This window comes from Heterodontus francisci, chromosome 19, assembly GCF_036365525.1.
Source record: "Heterodontus francisci isolate sHetFra1 chromosome 19, sHetFra1.hap1, whole genome shotgun sequence".
Taxonomy (NCBI): Eukaryota; Metazoa; Chordata; class Chondrichthyes; order Heterodontiformes; family Heterodontidae; genus Heterodontus; species Heterodontus francisci.
The window spans coordinates 28053966-28073543 of NC_090389.1; the positions used below are offsets into that span (position 1 = coordinate 28053966).

At 42.4% G+C, this 19578-nt stretch overlaps 1 protein-coding gene across 3 annotated transcripts in view; it reads left to right on the forward strand.

Annotated features, from left to right (window-relative positions):
• lmcd1 (LIM and cysteine-rich domains 1) overlaps positions 1-19578 on the forward strand; it is a 56439-nt gene that overhangs the window by 16723 nt on the left and 20138 nt on the right. For 2 of the 3 annotated variants that reach the window (XM_068051474.1, XM_068051476.1), the window contains exons 2-3: positions 3397-3482; positions 12657-12912. In XM_068051474.1, the coding sequence (XP_067907575.1) occupies positions 3397-3482; positions 12657-12912 (342 nt within the window). Of the gene's footprint in view, positions 1-1763; positions 1823-3396; positions 3483-12656; positions 12913-19578 lie in introns of all 3 variants that reach the window. The other variant, XM_068051475.1, reaches the window with a different exon arrangement.

Sequence of the window (19578 nt, forward strand, 5' to 3'; positions counted from 1 at the left end):
GGTCCCAGGGAGAAAGAGGGAGTGGGGGCACAGGGAGAGAGAGGTAGTGGGGGGACAGAGAGAGAGAGATGGGGACAGGGAGAGATAGGGGAGGGGGATGGGGGAGAGAGAGGGGGACAGAGGGAGAGAGAGCGAGGGGCGCACAGGGAGAGAGCAAGAGAGAAGGGGGACAGGGGGAGAGAGAGGGGGACAGGGAGAGAGCGAGACAGAGTGGGGAACAGGGAGAGAGAGGGGAGACATGGGGAGAGAGTGGGTCTGGGGGAGAGGGGGAGCGAGGGGGGAAAAGGAGGAGAGAAAGAGGGTTGACAGGGGAGAGAGAGTCGGGGAGGAGGGAAGAGAACATGAGGGGGCAACAGGGGGAGAAAGGGGGGATGGGAGAGAGAGGGTATGGGGGAGAGGGAGAGGGAGAGTAAGGAGGGAGGAGGAGAGAGAGAGATGAAAGGGGAGTGAGAGGGTCAGGGAGGGGGGAGAGAAAGTGGGGAGGGAACAGGGGGAGTAGAGAGAGGGGGAAGGGGACAGACAGAGAGGGGGAAGGGGACAGAGAGAGAGAGGGGGGTACAGGGAGAGAGGGGGGATAGGGAGAGAGAGTGGGGGAGATTAGAGCGAGAGAAGCACAGGGAGCGAGAGAGAAAAGAGACAGGAGAGAGGGGGGACAGGGAGAGAGAGATGGGGGACTGGGAGAGAGAGGGGAGAACAGGAAGATAGAGAGAGATGGGGGACAGGGAGAGAGAGGGGGGGTCAGGTGAAGACAGAGAGAGGGGGGGGTATGGGGGAGAAGGAGAGAGAAGAGAGAGAGGGGTGACAGAGAGGAGGAAATGGGGAGAGACAAAGGGGACAGGGAGGGGGGTATAGAGGAAGAGAGAGAGGTGGGATGGGGGAGAGCGAGGAGGGGAGGGGGAGAGAGCGGGCGGATGGGGGAGAGAGACAAAAGGGTGAACAGGGGGAAAGAGAGGGGGGATGGGGAGAGAGAAAGAGGGGACAGGGAGCAAGATTAAGGGGCAGAGAGAGAGAGAAAGGGGGCAGAGAGAGATAGAGCGAGAGAAGCACAGGGAGAGAGAGAGAAGAGACAGGAGAGAGGGGGACAGGGAGAGAGGGGCAGAGAGGGAGAGAGAGACGGTGAGATGACATGGAGAGTGCTGACCACACAGAGGGAGACAAAGAAAGGGAGGAGGCGACAGAGAGAGAGAGAGGGGGAGACAGACAGACAGAGAGAGCGATCAAGTTCACTCCTGACAGATGGACATCTATCCAGAGTACTGCACATTGCTACAAGTGTGTGGACAAACACTGACTAATTGTGCAAGAAAAAAATTGCCAGGTATCACACTAAATCAGTGTCCAACATAGTGATGAGAAAGTAAGTCAATAAATTAGTTTTCACGTTTAAAGCTTCTTGACAAAAATGCCCATTTTTTATTGTTTTGATTCATAGTAAGATAAATTTTTAATGCCTTTATGTTTCTGAAATTGTCTCACAGGCCCCCTATGTAAGACAAAAATTGTAAAGTGTTCGCGCCCCCACCACCCCCCCCCCCCCCCCACCACACATGCAGCTAGGTTATTTTAAAACAGAAGTTTAGTGGCTTGTGTATGTAAACTCATTTTAAAATGGCAAAAATCACTTAAGGAATGTCTCAATTTCTGTGCTCTGGCACACATTACTTTCACCTGGGACACAGACACATGTTGAAAATTGCTGGACTTTTACTTCTATATAAATGTCACAATTCTGCTGCTATCCATTTGGAATTGTGTTGTTCCAGAACTTGTATTGAGGGGAAAACAGTCAAGAAAATCCAAGGAATCTCAAGAAGTCAGCACTGTAAGTTCCTCGTGTATAAAAACAGTATGGTGCGATAGGGCTGAATGATATTGGTAAAAACATGATGTTGCTGACCTACATACAATAGTTAGTAAATACAATGTAACGGATAACTTTAATAAATCTTAATCTATGATGAACTGGCTATGATTCCTTAACAAAATCTATGCTGCATTTGCAGGTTTAAAAACTGTTGGAGAAGACATAGTAAATGTATTATGTTTCAATGACCATATCAGAAACAGTCATTAACTGATTTTTTTTTTGGCTGCAAATTGGATTCAAGGACACATTTTACAAGTGTGAGGCCAGATAACCTGCGTGGCCAATGTCATTTGAAAGTTATTATATAATTACATTAAAAGTGCACCTTTGTTAACATGTAAGAGATTTGACTTGGACATAAATTGGTTAGTCTGGAGTGCAATCTTGCAGATTGTGCCTGAACATTTTGTAACTGAATAAGATATACAGTAACAACTGCTCAACCTTTTACAGGAAAGCTTTTTGTTAATAATTATCTTGTCAGAGCTGAATCAGAATCAGTGATAGACTGAGATATAGACATGTGAATTTAAGAGAATCTCTTTATTGGAAGAACTGAAGGACGCTCTTTATTTATAATTATGTTTATCTAATTTTTTCACTAGCTTTGGTGAGCAAATGACATTTTGTCCATGAGAGATTCTGTTGTTTCTGTATTTTAGAATCCAGGACCTGATTTCACACCCCGTGAAGATGAATAAACTAGTCTTGGCTACCTACTGTTAATCTTTCTGTCCCTTCCTGTCCCACTCTGCTTTTCTGTTTTACATAACTCTTCTGAAGTATTATCTGCTTCACCCTATAAAATTCTCCTAATTTGGAGATTACTGCCCTTTTGTTAGCTGTCATGTCTTCAGATACATATTACAAGCAGGTGGAGAAGTTGCACAAACAGAGACCATCACAAGTTAAATTATCTTGTGACAACAGCAGTATGAGAAATGGTCCATCTCCCTATTGCCTCACCTCAATGACCGTAATAACAATCCACTCCTTGAGTTTCATTATTTATTGGATGAATTTGCACTGCTGACACAATGTAAATCCACAGAGGTCATCCGATAAGGTCCATGTGCTGCCTCTATTCTGTCAACAAAAGTAATTTGCATTGGCATTGCATACTGTTTTGCTTGCTTGCTGGCTAATACAGTCTTGCTGCTCTCCATTGATGTTTGTATGCTTAGCTACTTTATTTATAGGAAGAAATGTGTTTTGATGGCATTAGCTTGGCTATAGATTTTATATACAGCTTAATTGCCCCCATGTCAGTGGCTGAGTCAATAATTTTGTTAAATGTCCATGGTGCAACATGTCGGTGTCAATCCCTGGGAGTATCTATAACGTTGTATAGATACTCTGGAGTTTGCTTATTGCTCTTCTACAGGGCAGGATGAAATATGCAGGACCTTTCCTCAGGAGATGGGTTGGGCAAAGTCTATAATGGAACAGATAATACCTGGTTTGTGGGGCTAATTAAGCTTGTTGGGCTGACCTTCTCATTCCTGCATTACTTTATATTCTCTTTACAGATGTCCATTCTCCATCAAACAGGGAAGGGGGTTCCATGTTTGGGATGCAGAGGAATGTGCAAATCTTTTGAACCGCATCCTTGGAGGTAAGTGATCTGCATATCAATAATAGAATCTTACAGCACAGAAGTAGACCATTAGACTCACAGTGCCTCTGCCAGCTGTTTGAAAGAGCTAACTATTTAGTGCCATTGCCCCATTCTTCCCCCATAGCCCAGCAATTATTTTTCCATTTTCGAGTATGTATCCAGTTCTCTTTTGAAAATTGCTATGAAATCTGTTTCCATCACCCTTTCAGGCACAAATTCTTTGAAAGAATGCTTGTTGGAGAATTCTTTCAGGAAGTAATCTGCTTAATCTCACTTCTAAATGAACACCTGTCAAATATTAGCTCCTTACCAGAGCACTCACTATGAATGAAATTTCTACTTGGTTTTACTTCCCAAAGAGGAGATACCTCATATTTAGTGATAATTTTCATCTACAAAATGTAAATTTGAACTTTTAACCCATAAATGAGGCACAGTTCTGCCACTCTGCCTTGACGTCTGTTGACTGCAATCACAACATGAAGCAATTTTTCAGCCCTCATGCTGAGGTGCCATAAACCGGCAAGTTCAGGCTCAAATCATAAATACAGATGAGATTAATTATTTTTATTTGAATTATAAATGTTGGAGATTTTTTGGCCCTGTTCTTACAATGTTCTTTAACAACACCACACTAAACTTACATAATCATTGCAGTTTTTGTTATTGAGAGAGCATACAATGAGTGATTGGGATTATAGTCCAACATTTGACTTCTAAAGCTACAACTTTGAGACTTAATTTATCAAATTTTTTTGAAAGTGATATTTGAGGGCAGGGGCGGGAATTTTAACACACAAAAGCGGGTGAGTTTGGGTTAGGTGGATTATAAAATGTTAAAAATCTCAACCCCAGTTTGCCTTGAAGCTTCCCAATTTCATTTTTAACAGATTTGGGGTGAGAGGGTCGATGGCAGGCAATCAACCAGCTCCAAGGAGGTGGGACAATTATTTAAATATGTTAATGAAGCTGTGTGCATGTGACCAACTGGTTTAACCAGTCTGGTTTGAGTGGATTGTATCACCTTAGCAGTCTCTGGAATGCTCTTCCTTACACCTTCAATGTCTGGTGATCAAAATCCATTGTGGGATTGTGGGATCTCTTTCCCTCCCCCCCCACCCACCATCCCCCACCAACTCAATGCAAAAACAAACAAGCCAATGTCAGGGAATGGTCCTTTTGTCTCCACAAGCACTGTCTGTCAGTATGCAAATGTTTTTCAGCTAAGTGTCTGGCAGTCCTTGTAACAGGTCTTCTCTTCTTCCCAGCAAGTTTAAAGTCAGTGTTCATGTGACAAAATTGATATGCCTCATTCTTGGCAGATGGGAGCCTGCATGACAATGGGTACAGAAAATAATCAAAAAGGCTAATGGAATGCTGACTTGTATGTCTAGAGGACTAGAATACAAGGGGATAGAAGTCGTGCATCAGCTATGCAAAGCCCTGGTTAGACCTCAACCTGGAGTACAGCAAGCAATTCTGGACATCACACCTTAGGAAGGATATATTGACCTTGGAGGGGGTGCAGTGTAGATCAACCAGAATGATACCTGGACTCCAAGGGTTAAGTTACAAGGAGAGATTACACAAGCTAAGGTTAGATTCCCTGGAATTTAGAAGTTTAAGGGGTGATTTGATCAAAGTTTTCAAGATATTAAGAGCAACAGACAGGGTTGATAGAGGGAAACTATTTCCATTGCTTGGGGACTCTAGGACATGGGGGCATAACCTAAAAATTAGAGCCAGATCTTTCAGGAAGGAAATTAGGAAATACTTCTAAACACAAACGGTGGTAGGCATTTGGAACCCTCTTCCGCAAATGGCAATTGATGCCAAATCAGTTGTAAATTTTAAATCTGAGATTGATAGATTTTTGTTAACCAAAGGTATTAAAGGGTATGGGACAAAGGGTATATGGAGTTAGGTCATAGATCAGCCATGATCTCATTGAATGGCAGAACAGGCTCAAGATACTAAATGGTATTCTACACTTCCAGTGTTTCTATGTACCCTCCCGACCTTCCTGTAAATATCGGGGTTGAAGTTTCTGATAAACTAGACAGAAAATGGGTCTATTTTGTTTTTCTTTTTGATATGGAGGATGGCATAATCGTAACTGCTCAGCATCATTGGAAGTGGGCAACAGGATATTCGGATGCCGAAATTCTACTCTCTAAACCCCTCCACGTCGCTTGCCTCCAATTTAAGACGCTTCTTAAATCTATCTCTCATCTGCCCTAATATCTGCTCATGTGGCTCAGGGTCAAATTTTCTTTGATGATGCTCCTGTAAAGTGCCTTTGGACATTTTACTAAGTTAAAGGGCTATAATAATGTTATTGTTGTTGTAAAATCATCTAATGCCAGTCTGATTCAACACAATAGCAAGGAGATGCCCATTGAGGAATAATTCTGGCATGTGGCATATTACAAACTTTAGAGGAGGTTCGCTACTGGATTGATGTGCTCACAGTGTTTGTATGGATTGAGTCTATTTGTGGAATGTAACTTATTGATGTGCACTTGAATAATGCCAGGGTTGCCTTGGCTGTGCGTGGTGCCTCACTCACTTTAAATACATATTGAGCCCTTTAAACTGTCACGAGCGCACTTCATCAATTGTATCACATAAGTGGTGGAAAAAGTCTCATTTGAACTTGAGGCCTGGTTAGTTTGTAACTGGTCATGAAGGATTGGATGTTAAAACAAAGTAATGACACACATTGAAAGAGTAATCAAACTAATGCTACTTTAAAGCTGTCATAGCACTTGGTTGTTTCTGAGCTCACCATAGCCAGAAATAAGTCTTCTTCAGAAGTCTTAATCGCTTTCTTTCCCCTACTCAATTATTGGGCAGGAATGTAAGAATAGCCCTTATTTTATCAGCTTTTCAGAGCTGTTTTTTAATTGAAGGGAAAAGAATGTACATTTTTATATTATTTAGATAACTTCATTATAAACAGAGGAAATCTTCCCTCAACGCTGCTTAATCACAGGAAAGTACTTCTTAATACATTTAACTAGTGTTGACAATTCTGTAGATTCTCTTAGCTCTGGTCCTCATAACTGTAACCCGCAGCCAACAGATCCAGTCTCAGCAATTTTAACTTAAACAAGGCCAAAGATGAAAACAAGTTTCTAAGAACTAGGCAGCGGATTACAACTTGCAAGAGAACTTGGATATATTGTTTTTTCTGGAACATTAATGTTTTACAGTTTGTTTCCCCTCTCCAGCAACATTGCCCGCATCACGTCCACCCACCACCACCCCCCCCCCACCACCGCACCCCCCCCCCCCCCATCCACCCTTGGCTGGGATACACACTGCAGTTGCCTTTACCTAAAGTCCATATTCCCATATTCCATGTGTGAGCCTTACTTGAGAGAATTGGCAGATGTGTTGACCTCTTAGGTTACAAGCAAGATTGGCTCTGTCCTCACCCAACCTTTATTACCAGTGGGAATCACAGGGTAGTAAGCAGAATCCTTGTCCTTTCTCTCTCTCTCTTTCCCTCCCCCCCCCACCCCCCATCCCCCACCAACTCAATGCAAAAACAAACAAGCCAATGTTAGCCTTTGACTACTGCCACATTTGAGATCAACTATCTCAGCAGGGGCGCATGAAAGCTTCCTAATTTATATGGGTCATTATCCATTGGTTAAACTTGCTCAGCTATCGGACATGCTTTATATATTGTTTTTGCCATGCTGTATAACCTTTCTTCTTTATTATCATCATGTTTAAACAAATAGTTTATTTTCCTTCTTCCATTTTCTGGAAATTATATTGGTTAGTACATGAAAAAAACAATCATCTAATAATGTATCCTACTTTGGGTGACTTTTTTGCTTCTGAATTGACAGTATCCTAAAGGACACTTTTCCATGAGACATCAGTTCTGCTTTGTGATAAACCCTGGCCTCTTTTCACTACTTCAAACTGTCTTCTTAAACCCTCTCCCCTCTCTCCTCCACCCTCGCCTTCAACAACAAGTGCGAGGAGCTCATGGACTTCTTTGTCGCTACGATTGAGACCATCCGATCAACGCCTCTGCCACTTCTCTAATTTCCCCTAGCCCCATTAAGCCAAACTTACTCTAAAGTTCCACCCCTGCTCTATCCCTAAACTTGCATCATTCTTTAGTTTTTCTCTTATCTCTCCTCATGCCCTCTCTGAGCTCATCTTGTCCATGAGACGTAGTCTCAAAATAAGAGGTAGGCCATTTAGGAATGAGCTGAGGAGGAATGTCTTCACTCAGAGGGTGGTGAATCTTTGAAATTCTCTGCACCAGATGCCTGTGGTGGTTCAGTCATTGAGTATATTCAAAACAGAGATCGATATCTTTCTAGATATTAAAGTATCAAGAGAGATGGGAATAGTGCAGGAAAATTATGTTGAGGTGGGAGATCAGTCATGATTGAGTTGAACGGCGAAGCGGGCTTGAGGGGCCAAATGGCCTACTCCTGCTCCTATTTCCTATGTTCCTATTACTATTTTCCTATGAATTGCGGGAAAAATGGGCATGAATTTGAGAGGTGTCAACAATTTCAAGGACTTTGGAGAGGAAAGGGAGGTTGGAGACGGGGTGGTAGTTTGCAAGGACGGAGGGATCAATAGTTTTTTTTTGAGGAGTGTTGTGACAGTATCTGAGGAGAGAGACCCATTAATAATATCAGCTCACATGGGAGCCAGGTAAACCCTGTTCCCGAGCCACCGACTCCAACCCTCTTCCTGGCAACTGTCAAAGGTTGAACCAAACTGTTTGCAACCTTGGTGTTATATTTGAGCGCAAGATGAGCTTCCAACCACTTATGTGCACCCTCACTAAGACTGCCTATTTCCATCTCTCTAACTTCGCTCCACTTTACCTCTGCCTAAGCTCAACTGTTCCTGAAATGCTCATCTATGCCTTTGTTACCTCTAGACTTGACTATTCCAAGGAACTCCTGGTTGACCTCTCACGTTCTACCTTTTGTAAACTTGAAGATATGTCCATGTCCTAATTTGCAGTGAGTTCCATTCACTCATCACTCCTGTCTTTGCTGACTGACATTGGTTCCTTATTAAGCAATGCCTCAATTTAAAAAAAATTCTCATTCTTGTTTTAAAATCCCTCGTGGCCTCGCCCCACCCTATTTCTGTAATCTCTTCCAACGTCACAAACCTTAGATGTCTGAGCTCCTCTAATTCTGGTCTCTTGAGCATCCCAGATTTTAATTGCTGCACCATTGGTGACCGTGCCTTCAACTACCTGCTCCTTAAGCTCTGGAATTCCCTCCCTAAACCTTTCTGTCTCTCTACCTCGCTCTCCTCCTTTAAGGCGCTCCTTTAAACTTCCTTTGACTGTAATTTTGGTCATCTGAGCTAGTATCTCCCGATGTGGCTCGGTGTCATATTTTGTTTTATAACGCTCCTGTGAAGCGCCTTGGGGCATTTTATTGTGTTCAAGGTGCTATATAAATACTTGTAGTTGTGGTAGTTGTTGTAGTAATGGTAGTGGTAGAAGTTATGCTTCTGTGTACAGAACCTTGGTCAGACCCCATCTGGAGCACTACTCAGGTTTGGGCACTGCACTTCAGGAAGGGAATACTGACTTTGGAGAGGGTACAGTGCAGATTTACCACACTTATATTAGTGCTTAAAGGGTTAAGTTGTGGGGCCACGTTGCTTTAGCTTGGCTTGTATTTCCTTGAGTTTAGAAAGTTGAGTGGTGATCTAATTGAAAAGCTCTTTTAAAATGTTGAAAGGATTCAATAGAATAGAAACAGAGAAGCTATTTCCTCTGGTGAGGGGGTCCAGAATAAAGGGTTACAATCTTAAATGAGAACTAAACCACTTGGGTGTGAAATCAGGAAGCACTTTTTCACAAAGGGTATTGGAGATCGAGAATTCTGTCCTCTAAAAGGCTATGGATGCTGGGCCAATTGAAAATTTTTAAGACTGAGATTGACAACAGTTTATTAGGTGACAGCATTAAAGAATATGAAGCAAAATCGAATAAATGGAGTTGAGATGCAGGTCAGCCATGATCTCACTGAATGGTGGAACAGGCTTGAGGGGCTGAATGTCCGACTCCTGTTCATATGTTAGTCACAAATACTCATCTTTTGTTCGAATTGCATGTGAGTGGCTGGTGTGTGATCCATACACACATAAAGATACAGGCAAAAAGACACTAACTTACACACAGAGAGACTTCAGAATTTTTGATTATTCATAAAGTTATGCAATGACATAGAAACTTTGCAATGTTGCCTCTTCCTCTCTCAAGGAAACAGTGATTTCAGAGGGTTGAAGGTTAAATTCCTGGAGAGACAAGAGTCACATTTCAAAAATGTTGTTCTAATTGCATTGGAACTTTTAAAAAGTCTGTAAACTCTTTGCATCTATTCTGATTTTTTTCTGAAATGGAAGATCTTGAACAGTTAAAATATTGGTCTCTGAGGATCTTAAAGATCCTGAGGCTGAAGGTTTGCTTGCTTATATAGGGGACGATGGTGGGTGCTGCAGGGAAGTGGGGAGAGACAAGTCAGAAAGATTAAACAGGAATCTATGTAGTTTGAAATTCATATTTATTTAAACTTGATGTCAATATAATTTCTCTCTTTCTGGTTGAGTTGTGCTAGGTTGGGAATGGAATGGTCAACTGCTCTCTGAAGTGGCCTAGCAAGCCACTCAGCTTGGAACACCACCACCTGCAAGTTGCCCTCCAAGTCACACACCATCCTGATTTGGAAATGTATGGCTTTCATTGGCGCTGGGTCAAAATCCTGGAACTTCCTCCCTAACTGCACTGTGGCCGTACCTACAGCACTTTAACTGCAGCGGTTCAAGAAGGCAGCTCACCATCACCTTCTCAAGGGCAATTAAGGATAGGCAATAAATGCTGACCTTGCCAGTGCCACCTACATCTCCTGAACAAACTTTTTAAAAAACTGTTTCATAAGCCCATGATTTTAACTGAATATGGGGCCAATGGATGAGAGTCAAGCTTGCCATAACTGACCAATGTGAGGCCCTGGCCAATTTTATATAAGCGAGGCCTAACTTTTACCCAATCTAGGTGTCAAAAATGTGAGGTGAATTGGTGGGCAGGAGATTTTAACACCTCCCTGCTTGTCCCATTTCTCATCATATGCGGGATTTAAAATCAGAGCTACACCTCAAGCATTCATTGGCCTGGTGTAGTAAGATCAGATGCAGAGCAAAACTCCTTCTGCCTCAACCGTGCAGAAATACATGGAAATAAATAGAAGTTACAACATAGAAACAGGCCATTTGACCCAACCATTCTGAGTGCAAATGTGGAGCTTACTACCACATTGAAGTGAATAGCATAGATGCATTTAAGGGGAAGCTAGACAAGCATTTGATGGAGAAGGGAATAGAGGTTTAAGATGGATTTAGATGAGAAAAGTTGGGAGGAGGCTCAAGTAGAACATAAACACTGGGATGGACTGGTTGGGCCGAATGACCTGTTCCTGTGCCGCACATCATATGTAATCCTATGTAATATGAGTTCGCATTTGGCTAGCGTGGAGATAGTGTAAGAGCAGCCCATAGAGCACCAGTGTGAAACTTTTTAATTTACAGTTTTAGCTATCCTGTGATCTGTCTCTCAGTGAAATTACAAATTTAGCGCTGAGTTAAAACAAGCTTTTTTCTTGCTGTGTTCCTGCCAAATTTCATTTTACGTTGACATTATCGGAACAGTTCACTGCCAACACAATATTGGCTGAACAAAGATCAGAGCAAATCTAGACTTCAGTTTTAACTTTATCGTGAGAAATATGATTTAAAATGTGTTTGGTTAGTTATTTAGTGTGGGGTGGATGATCTCTAAAGCTAAGTAGTTGTGATTTGCTGCAGGGATTAAAATGAAGATCTCTCTTTCTTCCCCTTCACGTGGATGCATAAAAAATCATTCAAGTGGGGATGGCCCATGTTGAAAACCACCAAGAACTAAGCCCTCTTTTCTCTTACTGCTCTACTATCTGAGGTCTGTTACTATTTAAAGTGATTCCAGAACCTACATACACTGGGTGGTGAATTCTTCCAAAAATTGTATTGGCCACCCACAATATGCGGCAGCTGGAATCACTCCATGTGGCAGCTGGGATTGGGCAAGGGGAGAAGGAAGAGGTGGCGGGAGGGGTGCAAGAGTAAGCTGGAAGCAGCTTGGAGGGAGGGACAGTGGGGAGAACCAGGAGTTGCAGCTGCGGAGAGAAGGGTAGCGAGAAGCCAGGCTTTGGGAAGGGTGAGAGGAGAAGCCAGGAACATTGTGGGGTGGGGGAGGAAAGAGTGCCTGTGTAAAGTGAGAGGAGGAGGTAAAAGGCCTCCATTAGTAATAGAGCAGAAAGTAGGGAGAGAGTGCCAGCAAGAAATCAGGGGGATCGAAGAGAGTTCCAGCTTGAAGTGGGGAGGAGGAAGAAGGGTGTCAGCTTTATCAGGAAGGGTATTCACCTGTTACCAGCTTTAGTTTTGTAGCTTTCTTATTTTGTCATGTATATGGATACAAGCAACACGGAGCAAAAGAACATTTTATCATGTTTGCATGCCATGGTGCCATCAAGCATTTTGCAGTCAGGTGAAGGTGTAATGCAGCTCTGCCCCTGCGTCAATATAATTGTGGTTATCGATTATAACTTCAGAAGAGTGTCCTATATTGAGCCCACGTGGCATTGCTGTTCTCAAGCTATTTATTCTTGAGGCCTAAGAGATGTTGCCAACTCAAAAAAGAGTTTTGTTCTATGGGCTCTTTGCTGCAGCACAATGGATTGAGAATGGGCCAATTCTTATTTAACTTGTGACTCTTGACATTGAGAGGGAGGGAGACATCTTATTGCTCATTTCAATCTGGCCTGAATTTCAACTCAATTCCCAGATGTTAATCAGGCAATGTTCTTGGACACTGTACCACCCAGTCCCATTAGCAATGACTTGTTGTACAAAGGGAAAAGCACTTCTAGTACAGAATGTCTTCCAAAATGCAGACTACGACTTGTACTAAGTGCCAGTTTTCCATCAAAAGCATTAAGGCTGAAACAAACAAGCAATGGCCCTTTGATCTAATTCTGTGACATGACTAATTCCATTAATCTGCCAGATGATGGTCATTCCTTCACAGAGAAATGCAAGCTATCTAATGTTACACTTGTACTTTTGATTCAGGAAGATATGCAAGTCATGCAAATGCAGCCAAGAGGATCACAACCTGCACTCCGACACTGAGGACGATCGGAAAATCGGCCGCCTTTTGGCTGATTCTAAATATTCCAATCTGACTGCCCGGGTGAAGGGAGGTGATGGAGTTCGCATTTATAAAAGAAACCGAATGATTATTACCAACCCCAATGTGACGAAGAAAGATCCAACTTTTGACACAGTCACATATGAGTGGGCCCCACCAGGGCTGACCCAGAAACTGGTAAGCTGATCCACTCAGGAGAGTTGAAATGTGTTTCACAAGCTTGTCTTACGAAAGTATCAGGGGATTATAGCAATGGAGTTACTTGAAACGTGGGGAAATTGGGAAAACAAAATATAAGAAATGAGAATTATTTTATAAAAGCAAAGCTATTCTAGGCAGTCAACTAAATTTACATTCTAAAAATCAGCACAAAAAAACCTGGGTTGTCTGCTACATAATCAAAGATCTGTTTGCTATGGTTAAAAAACAAATCTCCACTATTTTTCGCAAATCAGAAAATTTTAGAAACTGGAAAGAAAAGAAAGATTTGCATTTATATAGCGTCTTTCATGATTTCAGGACATCCCAAAGCACTTTAAACCCAATGAAGCACTTTTAAAGTGTGGTCGTTGCTGTAATGTGACAGCCAATTTGCACCAGCAAGCTCCCACAAACAGCAATGCGATAATGACTGGATAATCTGTTCTTATGATGTTGATTGAAGGATAAATATTGGCCAGGACACCGCCATAATTCTCCTGCTCTTCAAAATAGTGCCATGGGATCTTTTATGTCCACCTGAGAAGGCAAAACAGGCCTTGTTTTAATGTCTCATCCAAAAGACGGCATCTCTGACAGTGCAGCACTCCCTCAGTACTGCACTGGAGTGTCAGCCTTGATTGCTGTGTTTCGTGCTGAAGTGGAAATTGAATCCACAAACTTCTGACTCAGAGGCAAAAATGTTACCAACTGAATCAACTTTATAAAATGATCTCGTTGGCTGTCGGGTAGGAAACAGAGAAATGAAAAGTAAATGAGATCTTGCCATTAAATTCAACAGGACCTCCACATTCCCCATATTTCTGGGTTTCCAGACCACTAAAAGTTGCCCCCAATCCCTTCCAGCTCTCCATAAATATCGGGACAACTGTCTCTGAAGGTTATGCCCAATTAACTTCCGCATTTGAAAAAGATTTCCCAGGCAAAAACTTCTGCTGTATCTCTAAAAGAAAAGTGAAGGAATGGGTGTAAGTGATTGCCAAATTGGGCCTCTTAAGGTCTCTTAATTGGCTGCCTCCAGGAAGATCACACAGGCAGGTGGGACTCACAGACCATTGGGGTAGGAACTCACATTTGATCTCAATGGAAGAATACTTTCAAAGGCAGTAAGATTCTGCCCATTGTCAGCTGACCATAGGAAATGATTTTTATTCGTATACAGGCAGTTGAATAATGTGATCTAATTTAGAAGTCTATTGAGAAGGATAGAAATCTGATTACCATAAGAGCATCTGCCATCTCCTCATTGATCCCATGGCTCTGGGGGACCATGTTTGAAAACAAAACACTTTTAATGTGGCATTAAGTCTGTCTATCTCTTTTTTCGTGAAGAATTGCAACCCAAAACAGCAGGTATGGTGGGATTGGTCTGCGGGGCAATATCACCCCTATTTGTGACAAGATTTATGAATTTTTTGCGGATTTTTGTGGCACTGGAGAGCTGTTTCATATTCCAAACTCAAGATGCAAATCTGGAATGGTCTGCAGAGTCTCTACTCCAATGTACAATTGTCAATGGTTGGTGATGGCAGTACAGCTTAAAAACTGATCTCAGCGTAACAGTAGTAAACTGAAAGAATAGGATGGTGTTTGTACCATGTTTCTATGTGGAGATGCACACACTGATGCAATGGCGCATCATCTGTTTGTGTCTGCTGCCACAAATCATTTTTTTAAATGAAAAGCTAAATTGAAACAGATGATATGGACCCTGATTTTAATTCCTGTTGGAAACTGGGTGGCATGCAATCAAAATGAGGTTGATCCTTTCAGGTCCTGCTTCCTTCCCATCATGTCTTGATCTTAACCAATTCTTTTGAACAGGGTGAACAGAACACCCACAGAAAGGAAGTGGGGTCCTTCTTTAGGATCAGGTCCTGATGATGTTCGCTTCAGGGATCACATGGTCCATTCCTGTACCCACATTAAAATCTGGGCCACAGTGTCTGAAGTGCCATCTCTGCTCTGGCATCCAATGCTGCTGAACCCAAGTCTGTTAGGAAAGGTTCACTGTCAAATACCCCAGCTGGAGTATTGTATGCAATTCTGGGCATCACACTTTAGGAAGGACATGAAGGCTTTGGAGTGGGTACAGAAGAGGTTTACTAGAATGTTCCAGCTATGAGGGATTACAGTAATAAGATAGACTGGAGAAGCTGGGGTTGTTCTTCTTATAGCAGAGAAGGCTAAAAGGAGATTTGTTTGAGGTGTTTAAAATCATTAAGGGTTTAGAGGGAGTAAATAAAGAGAAACAGTTTCTAATGGCTAAAGGGTCGATAACCAAAGGGCACAGATTTAAGGTGATTGGCAAAAGAACCATAAGTGGCAGGAAAACATTTTTCTTACGCAATGAGTGATTAGGATTTGGAACACACTTTTTGATAGTGCTCTGGATAATAATTCAATCGTAACCTTCAAAAGTAAATTGGATAAATGCTTGAAGGAGAACAAATTGCAGGGATCTGTGGAAAGAGAGGGGAGTTGGACTAACAAGATTGCCCTCCGAAAGAGCCAGCATAGACTCGATGGGCCAAATGACCTCCTTCTGTGCTGTGTGAAAGGCTCTTTGCAAGCAAACTGCAGTAATAGAGCATCAGCAAATGCTTGAGGTCACTGGGAATAGCAAGTAAATCCAATAGTCATTGAACATAAACAATTAAGCTCTGAGTAAAGTCAGCTCTCTGTTCATGATGCCATAATTGTTCCTGACTTTTGAACTCTCGCAGGTCATGCCTGCTTCCTGTTGAGCACCATGTACATTCACTGGGAATCATTACCTGCAACAAGTGCTTGTCAGTCAATTCTTGTGGAGGTTTGGGTTGGAGCCATGTTATCTAATAGAAAAATGTTTTCCTCTGGGACATTACAGATGAACCGTCTTCTTCAATGGTGCAGCTCACTTCAGGCTGTCGTAATTCTTTAGTCCAAGCATATAATGTCCTACAAAGCGTTCAACGGTTGCATAACCATGAGATGAATGAAATAATGCCAGCGCTATGGTATAATCCAGGCTAATTATTACCAAAGAGCATCATTATCACTTTTGGCTTACTTTTTTTCCTTTTGATTATTGCCATATATTTGGACATTAAACTTTGCTATCAGCAATGAACACTGTGATCTTTTTAGATTAGACTTTCTTTCTTCTATTACATTTTATGACTGATTTTCTTTCCTCTGCTTCACACCAAGTTAATGTACAGTTACAAAGCAGAGGAGATAGAATCTATGGCTGTAATTTTACCCCCTCATCCACTCCCCTCCCCCCACGACACAGGCTGGGAGGTGGGAGGGGGATGTGAAATCGTGTTAGTTGCGGGCTGCTATACCGGTCACCTACCTGTGCGTGATACTATCTTACCAGTGGCAGGAGAGGTGGCATGCAGTCCGCCTGCACTTAGGCCAATTGAGGCCCTGAAGTGGTTAATTAATTGGTCACTTCAGGGCCTCTTCTCGCCACTGCCAGTATTTTACTAGTGGCAGATGGGTACTTTCTCACCTGAGGAGGCTGCCTTGTAAACTGGGGGGGGGTGCCCTCCTGATCAGGCATCCTGTGCCTCACAGAAGGCACCCCCAGAAGCATGGGTTGCCCCCACTAGAACAAGCCCCCGCCCTCACAATTAACCAACCCCCACCCCTCGCTGGGGCCTGGACGATTGGCCCCGGCAAGCCCCAGCCCCACGTAACCTGTTTCAAGGCTGCCATCCATCATGGCTTTTCTCGCTGGGTGCAGGACCAGCAGTGGTCACTGTTCCCACTGCTGGGACTGAATGGCCAGCAGCTCTTGAAGGTGGGACATTCTGCCTCTGTGGGGCGGAAACCATGATTGCAGGCAATTAATTGCCTGAGCCATGCAAAATAGCAATATGGCTTCCGGGCCCAGGGGAGGCGAGCTCGTCCCCGGAGTTCCAGCCAGTGGGCGGAGCCACCCAAAGAATGGTCACTTTACATGACCATGTCCAAGGACATCTCCCTGCTCTTGTCCTGTCTTAAAATCATTGTTTTCAGAAGAATATCTCTGCAAGCTGAGCTTAAAGCTTGAGATGCATGTACAAAACACAAACTTAACTGGAAAGCGTTTTGGAGTGTTAAGGATCTTCATGAGCATTGCCAATGTTGTCCTCCTAGGCATTAAGACAGCTTCTTACCCCACCTTCTGAATGTTCAGAATGTGGAAGCATGCGTAAATGTAGGATTGCCTGCTTTCCCTTTCATTCTGTGTGGGAGAGTTGCATTTGAAGTCTGGGTGGTGGAAGATTTCCTGCGGCTTTCCTTGATTCTTTCAAAACAGCACAAGCTGAGCAGCTGCCATAAGCCTCTCAGTGACCGTTTGCCTTTTACAAGTCCCTGCGGTGGTATCTCTGCTTGTTGCAGGGATTACCAGGATCACTGTCGCCGTGCTTGCATTAAAACTACCCTGATTAATGGCCTTCCGAAAGGTTGCTATGGCATCATTGTATGCAATGATCACACAATGCAGTAAATTAAGTTTTCTGTCATTATCAGCATGAGCCTTTGTGACCGACCTGACAATCTGTTTAGTTTCAGATCATAGGAAGCACTTATAAAAAAATGAAATCTCAACTAAGCAATGCTGCAGGAGATTTAAAATGAACTTTAGCTACTGATTCTCTCGGGCAAGTTATTGTTGCTGCAACTTGGAGTACAAAGTCAACTGATCTGGTTTAAAGTCCCTTTGAGCTCTAATCACTGAAGTTATACATAGGTAGTTCCTATAAAATGGGCTTCAAAGAAAGCAGGCTAATATATGTAAGCTAATTGTTTGTTTGTGATTGTTCTTGCTTAAAGGGGTCTCTTGCTGGACCATGCAGCCATTGACTCTGACCCATTGCAGCTTTGAACTACAATTCGATTGACAGCTGTTTGCTCTGAGGTCCCCTAACCAGTTATGATATAGCTGTTGGTCAATTTGAAAGCTCCTGCGATGTAAATGTTTTGTTCCACATTGCGGCAATGAACAAGAACTCCATAGTGCTTAGAGCTCATGTATGGTTTAGAATCTCAATTAAAGATGACAGCAGTGGCTCAATTGGTAGTACTCTTACATCTGTATCACAAGGTTCTGGGTACAAGTCTCAGTCCAGGACTTGAGTGCAAAGATCTGACACTTGGTGGTGCTGTCTTTCAAATGAGATGTTAAATTGCCCTCTCAGGTGGATGATAAAGATTTCATGGCACTATTTTGAAGAGCAAGGGAGTTATCCCCAGTGTCCTGGCTAATATTTATCACTCAATCAACATCACAAAAATAGATTATTTGGTCATTATCACTTCGCTGTGTCCAAATTGGTTGCCACGTTTCATACATTACAGCAGTAACCATACTTCAAAAGTAATTCATTGGCTGTAAAGTGCTTTGGGACATCTGGTGGTCATAAAAATTGCTATATAAATGCAAGTCTTTTTTTTTATTTCAAAGAATTCTAATACAAGGACTCCTGAAATCCAAATGATTTATTACATTGGACTCTGATCATTTTCCTGTGAAAATTAAGTAACATATTGCTATCTGGTCTGTTGTTTGACTATAATCTCTGTATAATCCTCTTTATATATAAATCTTATTAGTAGTTTAGCTTGGCCTACAGTGCCTGTCTGTCAGCCTGTTCTGTTGTCTTGTTCCCCACCCCCCCTTTTAAAAAATCAGAGAAGTACATGGTAGCATCCCAAACTATTTCCAGTATGAATTGTAGCATGCATGACTTTTCACTTTGTGGCCCACTATCCTAGGTGCTGCATGAATAAGGCCAGGTTTTAATCTATAAGAAGCACAAGATTGCCTTAGGAAGGTAGAAAAAGGAGAAGAAACATATAGGGTGGTGTTTTCTTGCATGATCATTACTGGGCAGGGTTGCCAAATCTGCAGGATTGCCCTGGAATCTTCAGAAATTAATGGGGGCTTTAAAAACAAAGTTGTTACATTTTCTTTGAACACTTCTGTTTATTAATTATAGTCAGTATTGGAGATATGTAAAAAGGTCATTTGACTGACAGTCGAGAATCATTCAATTTGGTGATGAAGAGTCTTTTCGCTTTTCAATTGGTGTGGGAAGGCATTGCATCATGAGGATGGATATGTTGGACAACCAATAGCTGGAGCATAGAGGCAGAAGGTTGTGTGATGAAACCTCCAGGAAATACATTTAGTCAGAGTTGGAAACCCTATTTCCAAGACTACTGAAGAATTGCAGAAGGTTGAGTCAAAAATTGTTGAGATTTTGCTGTTTGCTTATGGAGAAATTGGGGGAATATCATGAATATTGGTACTGCTTCTCAGGTGCAAAAATCAGATCATGTTTTCAGATTGATTTCCCCCCACCACCACTCTGACCCAGTTCACGGAGCTACCTCTAGGTTTGACATTGATTACTTCTTATTTGCACAATTCACCCACTGCTGCCAGAAAAACAACCAATTGCTTAATGTACAAAACTATACAAGGTACAAGTACAGACAATAGGGGCTCCAAGCACAATATCAATAATATTCAGACTTGTAAATAAATTGTTGAGTAAAGCAACAAACCAATGTCATTCTGATGATTCTGGGATCTGTTATGATTCAAATTGAATTTTTTTAAACATATTTTGTAATATCTGTCTA